Here is a 12,206-nt window from a genome sequence, read left to right as displayed (position 1 = left end):
ACCTCCTCAATCCCACTAACATGCCTTCCATGAGGAAGCAGAGCCTGGGGACTCTGAGGTGGGCTCTCCCATCTCTGGGACTGAAGTCACCGAGGTGGTCAAAAACTCCTTGGTGGCAGGGCCCCGGGTGGATGAGATCGCCCGAGTTCCTTAAGGCTCTGGATGTTGTAGGACTGTCTTGGTTGACACGTCTCTGCAACATCGCATGGACATCGGGACAGTGCCTCTGGATTGGCAGACCGGGGTGGTGGTCCCCTCTTTAAAAGGGGACGGAGGGTGTGTTCCAACTATAGAGGGATCACACTCCTCAGCCTCCCTGGAAAAGTCTATTCGGGGGTTCTGGAGAGGAGGGTCCGTCGGATAGTGAACCTCGGATTCAGGAGGAACAGTGTGGTTTTAGCCCTGGTCGGAACAGTGGACCAGCTCTTCACCCTTAGCAGAGTCCTGGAGGGTGCATGGGAGTTGGCCCGAACGGTCTACATGTGTTTTGTGGACTTGGAAAAGGCATTCGACCGTGTCCCTCGGGAATCCTGTGGGGGTGCTCGGGAGTATGGGGTACGGACCCCTGATAAGAGCTGTTCGGTCTCTGTACAACCGGTGTCAGAGCTTGGTCCGCATTGCCGCAGTAAGTCGAGCCCGCTTCCAGTGAGAGTTGGACTCCGCCAGGGCTGCCCTTTGTCACCGATTCTGTTCATAACTTTTATGGACAGAATTTCTAGGGCAGCCAGGGTGTTGAAGGGGTCCGGTTTGGTGGACTCAGGATTGGGTCACTGCTTTTGCAGATGATGTTGTCCTGTTTGCTTCATCAGGCCGTGATCTTCAGCTCTCTCTGGATCGGTTCGCAGCTGAGTGTGAAGCGGCTGGGATGAGAATCAGCACCTCCAAATCCGAGAGCATGGTCCTCAGCCGGAAAAGGGTGGAGTGCCCTCTCAGGGTTGGGGAGAGATCCTGCCCCAAGTGGAGGAGTTCAAGTATCTCGGGGTCTTGTTCACGAGTGAGGGAAGAATGGAGCGTGAGATCGACAGGCGGATCGGTGCGGCATCCGCAGTGATGCGGGCTCTGCATCGGTCTGTCGTGGTGAAAAAGGTGCTGAGCCGTAAGGCAAAGCTCTCAATTTACCAGTCGATCTACGCTCCTACCCTCACCTATGGTCATGAGCTATGGGTAGTGACGAAAGAACGAGATCGAATACAAGCGGCTGAAATGAGTTTCCTCCGCAGGGTGTCTGGGCTTTCCCTTAAAGATAGGGTGAGAAGCTCAGTCATCCGGGAGGGGCTCAGAGTAGAGCCACTGCTCCTCCGCATCGAGAGGAGTCAGATGAGGTGGCTCGGGCATCTGATCAGGATGCCTCCTGACGCCTCCCTGGTGAGGTGTTCCGGCACGCCCAACCGGGAGGAGGCCCCGGGGAAGACCCAGGACACGCTGGAGACACTATGTCTCCCGGCTGGCCTGGGAACACCTTGGGATTCTCCCGGAAGAGCTGGAAGAAGTGGCCGGGAGAGGGAAGTCTGGGCCTCTGCTTGCTGCTGCCCCCGCGACCCGACCTCGGATAGGCGGAAGGATGGAGATGGATGGATGGATGCTGTCGGCTGTTTGCAGTTCCTTACCTGGAGTCCTCCTGCTGTTCTGTCATCTTCCATCAACTTTTGCGAGTCTCAGGTCAGAGTAGATGACTTCATTTTCTGTTATTTGCAAAAAGAAGGTAGAAACTTTGTGAATTGTCAGTCAGCACCTCATATTGTGTAAATACAAGGTGTGATGCAAGTCTGTAGTGCTGTGTGGACCAGTCTGTCCTCATAAGCTCACAACCATTCACAGTTTACAAAACTACAGGAATTTCAGTTTTCCAAATTGAATACAAACAAAAAATGTCAACTCTGGGGCAGTTACAGGTTTTAAAGATGGAAAGGAAGCTCCCATGTGTTGGATGACGCTCTGCCTGTTGAATTTTTCATACCTGGAATGTCCAGAGCCTTCTTTTTCTTCTTCTTTCCTTGTTTAGGTTTCACCACCCTGACATCAGAATACAGAACATCATCCTGGTGCGACATCTCACACATGCATCCAGTCACATCATCTCTACCAAGTGGCCAACATAATCTAGAGGAGCTCAGCTCAAGATCTTTGAACTCAGTGGTTGGTGAGATAAGATAGAAAACAGGAAGTGCTAGGTGTCACAAAAAAAAACCAAACATATTATTAGAATTAGAAGTTTAAAAAAAGCAAAATTCACTGCCACGGCCTTTTATAGAGTGTGAATGATTGCCTTCAAAAGCACTAACTGGCTGACTTCACGATCAGTCCATTCTGCCAATAGACCCCCATGTGCTATTCATTTTTTGTTTTTACTAAACATTTATTAAAATGTCAATGACAAAAATACACAAGCTATTTTTGTCACTTAATCATGATAATGACTATCCAGCTATATACTCACAGTGTCCAAAACACCTGTAATTTTTGCTAAAATATTGACATTCAATTTTTTTTGTCATCTATCACTTCAAACTGCAGAGGGTAATAACAGTAGTTTACACTTTTCTCACTATGCAAAAATGCTTTACATAGTGAGTGGGGAGCCATTTCTGCCACCACTTGTATCCACCCATTTTGTACCAATAAGCTCACCACACATTAGCTTAAAGGGCATGAAGGGGTGAGAGAGAGAGAGACAATTAGAAAGAGTGGATGATTAGGGGCTAGAATGACTAGGTTATGATGAGCAATTTAGCCAGGATACACCTTGCCCTTTATGAAGGATATCCAGGGATTTTTTCTGACCACAGAGAGGACAACGCCATTTTTACAGCACAGTGTCCCTGTCACTGCACTGAGGCATTGGGATTGACATTCAGACCACAAGGTAAGCGCCCCCTGCTGTCCTCGCCAAAACCTCTATCAGCAGCAAACCAAGCATTTTTTCTTAGATGGTCTCCCATCTGTACTAGATGGGCCCAAACATGCTTAGTTTAGGCTGAGTCACTGACATAAAATTATCATTTTTGGGAGTAGTATTGCTTTATGAATGCAAAATTCAATTACAAGAAGAATAGCATTTTTATAGCAATGATGTTTTTTATGACTAGCGGATTGAAAATGCAAATTCCCTAACCTCTAATGATCTGTCTCAACGCAACCAGTAAGAAAAGCCTTCCATCATGCAGGATCCCACTCATCCATCTCTACTCCATCTGGCTTTCTCCCCCATTCATATCACAGAGTGTGAAGTTTGTTTGCTCTTCTGGAGACAGAACTTTCGTATAGCAGCTGGCCCAGTCAACATCTCACCGCACTAAGACACTGTGCATATGAACATCAAGTTGTATTTAAAGACATTTTGGCTTTGGCTTAATAAAGGATATTTAACTCTTTAACAATGTCATAAAATATCCCAGTGTCCAAAATGACAAATAATTCCTCTTCTAATTATTACAGACTTGCACTGACTTCAATAAAACGTCTAATCCTTCAGAATCTCAAGTCTGTCCCTGATTCTCTTCTTGACCATTTTAGTTTGTTTACCATGTCAACAAGTCAGCTGAAGGTTCAATTTATTTGGCTCTCCATTTGATCTTGCAGCATTTAGACTCTCAAGGTACTAAGGCCAGGATCTTACCTGTGGATTTCAGTTGTGCATTTAAAACAAACAGACTTGAGTCTCTCCACAGAAAACTCTTCACTATGTGGGATAAACAGAGCAGCCACGTTTCATTTCCTATTCAATTTCACAAACTACAAAACTCAATAAAAATGTACATTAATATTGAACAGAAACATGAAAGAATTTATACATCTACATATATTGCTTTTATTGCCCATTGTCAGTGTTTTAATTGATTTTAAGCTAACTTTTTTCATTTTTTTAACATTTTATTTTCAAAAATAATATTATTTATTTATCATTTTGCCCATTGTTCCATGGATGTACTGTATGGTGGGAGTATTGTATTATGAACTCTTTATCACAATATATACAGTGCATCTGGAAAGTATTCACAGCACATCACTTTTTCCACATTTTGTTATGTTACAGCCTTATTCCAAAATGGATTAAATTCATTTTTTTCCTCAGAATTCTACACACAACACCCCATAATGACAACGTGAAAAAAGTTTACTTGAGGTTTTTGCAAATTTATTAAAAATAAAAAAAATGGAGAAATCACATGTACATAAGTATTCACGGCCTTTGCTCAATACTTTGTCGATGCACCTTTGGCAGCAATTCCAGCCTCAAGTCTTTTTGAATATGATGCCACAAGCTTGGCACACCTATCCTTTGCCAGTTTCGCCCATTCCTCTTTGCAGCACCTCTCATACTTCATCAGGTTGGATGGGAAGCGTCGGTGCACAGCCATTTTAAGATCTCTCCAGAGATGTTCAATCGGATTCAAGTCTGGGCTCTGGCTAGGCCACTCAAGGACATTCACAGAGTTGTCCTGAAGCCACTCCTTTGATATCTTGGCTGTGTGCTTAGGGTCGTTGTCCTGCTGAAAGATGAACCGTCGCCCCAGTCTGAGGTCAAGAGCACTTTGGAGCAGGTTTTCATCCAGGATGTCTCTGTGCATTGCTGCAGTTATCTTTCCCTTTATCCTGACTAGTCTCCCAGTTCCTGCCGCTGAAAAACATCACCACAGCATGATGCTGCCATCACCATGCTTCACTGTAGGGATGGTATTGGCATGATGATGAGCGGTGCCTGGTTTCCTCCAAACGTGACGCCTGGCATTCACACCAAAGAGTTCAATCTTTGTCTCATCAGACCAGAGAATTTTGTTTCTCATGGTCTGAGAGTCCTTCAGGTGCCTTTTGGCAAACTCCAGGTGGGCTGCCATGTGCCTTTTACTAAGGAGTGACTTCATACAGGCCTTATTGGTGGATTGCTGCAGAGATGATTGTCCTTCTGGAAGGTTCTCCTCTCTCCACAGAGGACCTCTGGAGCTCTGACAGAGTGACCATCAGGTTCTCGATCACCTCCCTGACTAAGGCCCTTCTCCCCCGATCACTCAGTTTAGATGGCCAGCCAGCTCTAGGAAGAGTCCTAGTGGTTTCAAACTTCTTCCACTTATGGATGATGAAGGCCACTGTGCTCATTGGGACCTTCAAAGCAGCAGAAATTTTTCTGTAACCTTCCCCAGATTTGTGCCTCAAGACAATCTTGTCTCGGAGGTCTACAGACAATTCCTTTGACTTCATGCTTGGTTTGTGCTCTGACATGAACTGTCACCTGTGGGACCTTCTATAGACAGGTGTGTGCCTTTCCAAATCATGTCCAATCAACTGAATTTACCACAGGTGGACTCAATGAAGCTGCAGAAACATCTCAAGGATGATCAGGGGAAACAGGATGCACCTGAACTCAATTTGGAGCTTCATGGCAAAGGCTGTGAATACTTATGTACATGTGCTTTCTCAATTTTTTTATTTTTAATAAATTTGCAAAAATCTCAAGTAAACTTTTTTCACATTGTCATTATGGGGTGTTGTGTGTAGAATTCTGACAAAAAAATGAATTTAATCCATTTTGGAATTAGGCTGTAACATAACAAAATGTGGAAAATTGATGCGCTGTGAATACTTTCTGGATGCACTGTTTATGGAGTAAGCATATCAACTCATGCCTAGTAAAGACACAAAGAGCACAAAACACGTGTTTGGCTCATCTGGGGTAAGCAGACCCACCTTAGGACAAGATGCCAAGTGAGGACAATCGATTCCACCTTTTATGGTCCTCTGACCATAAACAATGAAAAATCGACAGAAGGTGGCTTCTCATTAGGGACACCCACTCGTGAGAAAAGGAGCTCCAAACCATACCTGATCTAACAAAGACCACTTGCCAAAGGCATTTCTTTTTCATTATTAAACCAAAGTGTACCATTTTTGAATTTACAGTAATTAATATTAAACCAGGTGACACTCTTGGCGTCCCATCATTTCTTCAGTCCATTTGTCATACCTTACACGACCACTAAATATATATACTATATATGAATGAAAGTACAGTATTGGCCAAAAGTTTTGGCAGTGACACAAATGGGTATTGCAAAACTTGCGGCTTCAGTTTTTGTGGTGACCAATCACAATTTTTTATATTATTGTGCAGAGTGATCAGATGCATATTGATTCATTATAAAGAACTTTATTAGCATAAAATAGCATATTTAAGCACTTTGAGCTATTTTTTGTATGAAAATGTGCTATATAAATAAATGTTGTTGTTTTTGTTGTTGTAAAAAGTTAACAGAAAAAACATTTTAACTTATTTTGGCCCTGGCAAAAAATGATCAACTAAAAGTGTCCAGCAAGCACCAAGCCCGTCTCCTCCTGAGGAGTCCACTACAGAATCGTGTTGCCACCAGTGCAAAGCGTGCTCAAGAATGGCAGCAGGTGGATGTGAGGGCATCTGCACACACAGTGAGGTGAAGACTTTTGGACAACAGCCTTGTGTCAATAAGGGCAGCAAAGAAGCCCCTTCTTTCCAAGTACAACATCAAGGACAGTTTGACATTCTGCAGGAACTACAAGGATTGGACAGCACAAGACTAATACAAAGTTATTTTTTCAGACAAATCTTCCTCCTAAAAGTATGGGACATCTGGAAAATCAATTGTCCAGAGAAGGAAACAGTGAACGCTACCACGAGTCGTGTGTCACCATGCCAACAGTGAAGCCTCCTGAGACAAACCATGTGTGAAGTTGCTTCTCACCCAAGGGAGTTAGCCCACTTACAGTTCTGCCCAAGAACACTACCATAAATAAATTATGGTATCAAAATGCCCCGAAGAGCAACTTTTCTCAACAATCCAGGCGCAATTTGGTGATGATCTGTGTATATTCCAGTATAATGAGGCACCAAGTGATGATGATGTGGCTCGGAAATCATAACAATGAAAGTTTGGACCTGTGGCCACAAAACTCCCCAGATTTTAATCCCATTGAGAACTTGTGGTTAATTCTCAAAAAGCAGGTTGACAAGCAGAAGCCCACAAATTGGGATCAACTCCAAGCACAAAAACGCAAGTTTTCACCCAGAAGTTGATTGACAGCCTGCCAAGGTAAATTGCAGAGGTCTTGAAAAAGAAGGGCCAACACTGCAAATATTGACTCTTTGCATAAACGTAATTACATTGTCAATAAAAGCCTTTGAAACTTATGAAATGCTTGTAATTATACCACAGTGAACCATAGAAACATCTGACAAAAAGATCTAAAAACTGAAGCAGCAAACTTTGTGAAAACCAATGCTTGTGTCATTGTTAAAACTTTTGGCCACGACTGTACAGAGAGTTCCTTTGATTTCATGACTTGATTCTTGTGTTGCTATGCACTGTGGATTGTTGGGCCATATATACATAGGTGTGTGTGTTTCTAAAGGATGTCCAGTCAGTTCTGTTTGCTGCAGGTGAACTTCATTTAAATTTTAAACACAAATCAAAGATAAACAGGATACATCTGACTATCATTTGGAGTGCCACAGCAAAGGGTCTGAAAACCTCCATGAATGAGAGAGTTCAGTTTTTGATTTTTAATAAAATTGCAAACCTGTGAAAACATGCTTTCCGTTTGTCATTAAGAGTTATTGAGTGTAAATTGATGGGCAAACATGGCATATTTAAAATTAAAATTTATAACACAATAAAATTTGCAGAAAGTAAAGGAATCTGAAAACTTTCTGAATCCACTGCATATTCAAAAGTCTACCATTTATGCTAACCTTTTTTTGCCTTTTGAAATTCTTCTGTACATCGTCTTGATGATAAAAACATCTCTCTCTATAAAGTGTATCAGAACAATAGACAATCTCATTGTGACTTTGGTTTATAATGTCTAATGTGATGCTACGTGCCCACACATCAACACACACCTGATAATGTGCACATTTGATTTTCATGAGGCACAATCATTTTGAAACATTGAAGACAATTGGAGAAATAAAAATAACATGAAACAATAATGAAATAAAGGAAAAGGAAATCATCATGAACACACACTCAAACGGCTGCTGATCCGGACTCCAGATCTAAATGTTCTTAGTGCATGTGGAGATATACAGTATTAAGCAAACTGATATTACTGTAACAAAGGAGAACCACACAAATGTAGTCAGACAGCCACAGTCTGGAGAAACTTCCTATCCTGCTTTTTAATGTTTAGGTTTCAGTATTTCCTGATAAGACATATTTGCTCTGAGATAATGCAGGCCTCTTGTCTGACAGCTTCAAGTGAATGTGCCGTGTGCAGATCAGAGGAAAATAAAGCAAAAGGCAGTGAAGAGCAGATGGTGTGCAGAGCAGCAAAAACACACAATATGCTGTTATTTCATTCTTTCTCTGTTTCATTAGAAGGTTATGCAAAAAGCACAGAATCTCCATTTGATTATCTACAGTTTTCTTATTCTTATTTTTTCTTTGATAATTAAGAGCAGGCATACACAGAAATTAACCGTGTTAAAGGTCTGCACAAACTAAAGTCCTGTTTCACTTTGTTCCTGTGTGTTTGTAAAATCTAGCATTTTGTGTGATAATTGACTTAATGTCTTTAAAGGATGAGTTGGAACTGGATATTTCAAAGAAAGAAGCAGCTGCTTGACAGTAAGCATATATATTAAGTGAGAAGTGTAAAAATTGTAAAGACAGGCTTTGAAAGTTCACAATTTTTATGAAGGCTTTATTAATATGAACAATTGTGTTTTATGATGTTTTAGGCAGCTTTGCTATAACTCTTACCAGGATTGTTAAGATTCTTATCACAGATAAGCACTTCTGTTAAGTGCTGCTCTTGGGTGTGCAATTTGTGTCATGTGGTTGAAGGCAATCAGAAATACCCGTCAGCTTCTAACGGGTTACATAAGAGTGCCTCGCTATGATCCCCACCTCGGGTAAATGCAAAGCTGCTCTTTCTGACGTAGCTTATAAGGCGATGCTGCTAAATGCAAAGCTGCCACCTTAATGCTGTATCTGGGATGTAAGAAGTGTGAATTTAGTATTAGCTATGAATATCAGAGACAAGGACAGGTATAATTTTTGAGACTCAGGTGGTGGACAGCTTTTAGAAGCCTGAGCAGCCATTCCCCTGCCACCAGGAAGAAAGTTTAGGGATGAGAAGCAGGTTTTAGATTAAGGGGCCTAAATGAATAGGACAGGGTCACTAGTAAAATAAGCTGTATAAAGTCAGACAATGAGCTGCCTAGGTAAAGTTCTGACCCAATGTAGAGAAGATCAGAGAGAGAAGTCAAACTGAAACTTCTTGTAACTAAGATAAAGGTTGTCTGCTAATGACATACGCATACTGAATGTCTTTCTGATCTTCATCAGCTTTCAGAACTACAAGATGATCTAAGATGTGCAATATTAGATGACACATCTCTGCCTGCTTTCATTTATGGCACTAGCTATAATATTTAAAGATTCAAACTTATTTTAACCTGCTTTCTTGCTTTGATCTTAAATAGAACTGTATTTGTCCACATATATAATTCATTTATTTATTTAAAGAGCTTCTATAAAAATCCAAATTATATATATATATATATATATATATATATATATATATATATATATATATATATATATATATACACACTATTGTCTGAACAAACACCAGAATACATATTAAAAGAAAGAAGACATTTGACTTGGCAGTCCCAGGCTTTATACAGACATAATAATGTTGTTATAAAGGAGCCCCCATAATGCTACATGACACATTTCTGCTGAATGATTTGTTGGCTGAAAGTCCTCAGTGTTTTTGTGTCAGAGAGAGGATGTGCAGCATTGTTAATAATGACACTCAATTTTGTTTTAATTCACTCCTTTGCTATGACTTCCAGGGGGTCCAGAGTGCACCCCATAACAGACCCTGCCCTTTTAAGTTGATTATTAATTCAGTGGGCCTCTATTGAAATGATGTTACCAGCTCAGCACACCTGCCACAGCATAGAAAAATGCACTGGCCATCACAGAGTTATAAAAGATGTGAAGAATACTTGTAAATTTTGTGTTATTTTATCGCCAGGAGTTGAGAGTTCTTTTCTCAGCTAGGTCAATCAAAGGTGTAAGAGATAAAGTACACTGACAGTCATACCCAGATGAAGTCTGAAATTTAGTGGTCCATGGTCCTCGCTTCAAGTACATTGTAAATGTGAAAGGATGGTAACTGTAAGATTAGCAAAACAGCAGTAGTGACAGAAGTTTAACATATAATTGACAGTTTACAGGAAAAAAACACTGTGTATTTCATAACAGGGGATTTATTTTTAAAAGAAAGGTGTCCCCAAAAAAACTTTCCCACAATAAAACACCTCACCGCCTCTTAATACATGTTTAGAAATCAGCATTAAACTCCTCCGTCAATAACTCTAAACTGACCGGTGTTGTTAATTGGTTGTCCAGCAAAATAATAACATTCCTTTCATAATGAGTGTCAGATCATTTTATTTTGCATAAGGGTGATAAACCTAGACACGAGAATAAACACTGGATATAATATTCATTACATGTTATGAATGAGATTTTTGTCAGTTCAGTTTTTTCAGTTGGTTACATTGATTTTTGCTATCGTTCTGGTGACATCATCATCACATTGCCACGATTGTGTGTAGTGCATGACATCAGCACAACAACAGGATAAAAGATGGCAGAGATTTTTTTCTAACGAAGCTTAGTATTCAAGTGACAAAAACAAACAAAAAAAAATGATGAAAAATCTTTAACGTCTCTGCAGATTAAAATCTTTTTTCGCAATGACTCTCTATGTGTCTTACTGGACATGTCAATGATGAGCAGAATATACAGCGTATTACATAATCCTGCTTTACATATGCCAGTTCAATTCTCTCCTTTGACTCACTGCATGACCTTAGAAAGTCACTTATTCTGCTTGTGCTCCTACTATTAACAAAAAATGTGTGTGTGTAAACATTTGTAATAAATAAAGATCTTGTAAGCAAGCAGCACCTTCGATAAAAGTGTCAGCCAAAAATATAATAATAATTGAAAGCAGAAATCATACATTCTTTAATATCAAAACTCATTTGTTAGGAGAGCTTGATCAAGGTGTGTCTAGATGAACAAGTGTCATTATACTTTATACTACCCAGCCATTGTAAACAGAAAAATGTTGGGAATGAATCTGAACTGTCAAGATCCTGACAAAATCAGGTAAACCTACAGTAGTCACATCAACCACTAACATTATGATTAAATGAACAGGAAAATAAAAAAAGTTAAGGTTTACTTCCTTGATGAAAAGGAAAGGAAGTAAGAGACACAACGTTTCAGCTGAATAGCCAAAATCTTTTATTTCCTTTGCAGATGCATTTTGACGGAATAACCCCAATGATTAAATGAAGAGCTAATCGTGAGATATACTATCAATTAATTACTTTCTATTTTATGGTATATAGTGCTTTGCACGGAGCATAGTCCCACACAGGGCTTTACAATAAATATACATTTACGTATACACGAGTTATAGAGATGCTAATTCTCACCCTGCAAGAAATCTTTTCTGTCGTTGGATGTTGCCATCAAATTTAGGGATGGTTCCTGTTTTATGTCTGTAGTTTCTGATGTTGACTTGAGTTGGCTCTAACTGTCAGATTTAAAATTCATGCTGAGCAAATGAAGAAAAAGGAAGAAAACAATTACAAGTTTTCTCTGGTTGTTTCATTTCAACAGATGTTTCTAATAAGATGGATACAAATGAGCTCCCAAACTCATAAGTTACGTTTTCCAGTAAATCACACCCTCCTTCCCAAATGAAACTCACATTGAAACTCAAAACTGAGATTATAAGAGGGCCGCCCTTCGCTCCTCAGACACACTGCCGATCTCCGCACTCCTCGAGGTAAGCCGCTCCTCTTCCAGATGTGCTCACTTACGTAATGCTGCTGCCCGTTCAGCTTATTTCTTCACATGTTGCTTTCTTGCTTCGGCTCTTTCCAGATCACAATGGGGGATCTGAATGACAATCACAGGAAATTAGAATTAAAACTCACTTAACTAAGGCCTGCTTTTAAGTATGCAGTGTCAAAATAGTAAAAAAAAAAAAAAAAAAAGAAAAGTTACAGTCCTTCTTCAGTTTTGTCCTAGATGTGCATATATAATTCTTAATCAAAGGACACTGATGGTTTCTTATCATGAAGTATTATCGTATTTGTCCTGATTCAGCAGATGCATTTACAATCTGTAGTTACTAACTAG

General features: G+C 40.4%; 1 protein-coding gene across 1 annotated transcript in view; it reads right to left on the bottom strand.

Annotated features, from left to right (window-relative positions):
* The window catches only part of LOC120528070 (E3 ubiquitin/ISG15 ligase TRIM25-like), a 97,174-nt gene extending 85,342 nt beyond the window's left edge, over positions 1 to 11,832 (bottom strand). Inside the window, exons 1-4 of the mRNA XM_039752063.1 lie at positions 11,773 to 11,832; positions 11,495 to 11,616; positions 1,958 to 2,167; positions 1,608 to 1,682 (exon numbers count right to left, since the gene is read on the bottom strand). Of these exons, the coding sequence (XP_039607997.1) occupies positions 1,608 to 1,633 (26 nt within the window). The 5' untranslated portion in view covers positions 1,634 to 1,682; positions 1,958 to 2,167; positions 11,495 to 11,616; positions 11,773 to 11,832. The remainder of the gene's footprint in view (positions 1 to 1,607; positions 1,683 to 1,957; positions 2,168 to 11,494; positions 11,617 to 11,772) is intronic.
* Between the last annotated feature and the right edge of the window lie 374 nt (positions 11,833 to 12,206).

This window comes from Polypterus senegalus, chromosome 4 (assembly GCF_016835505.1).
Source record: "Polypterus senegalus isolate Bchr_013 chromosome 4, ASM1683550v1, whole genome shotgun sequence".
Classification (NCBI taxonomy): Eukaryota; Metazoa; Chordata; class Cladistia; order Polypteriformes; family Polypteridae; genus Polypterus; species Polypterus senegalus.
This window is presented reverse-complemented; position numbering and strand designations above follow the sequence as displayed.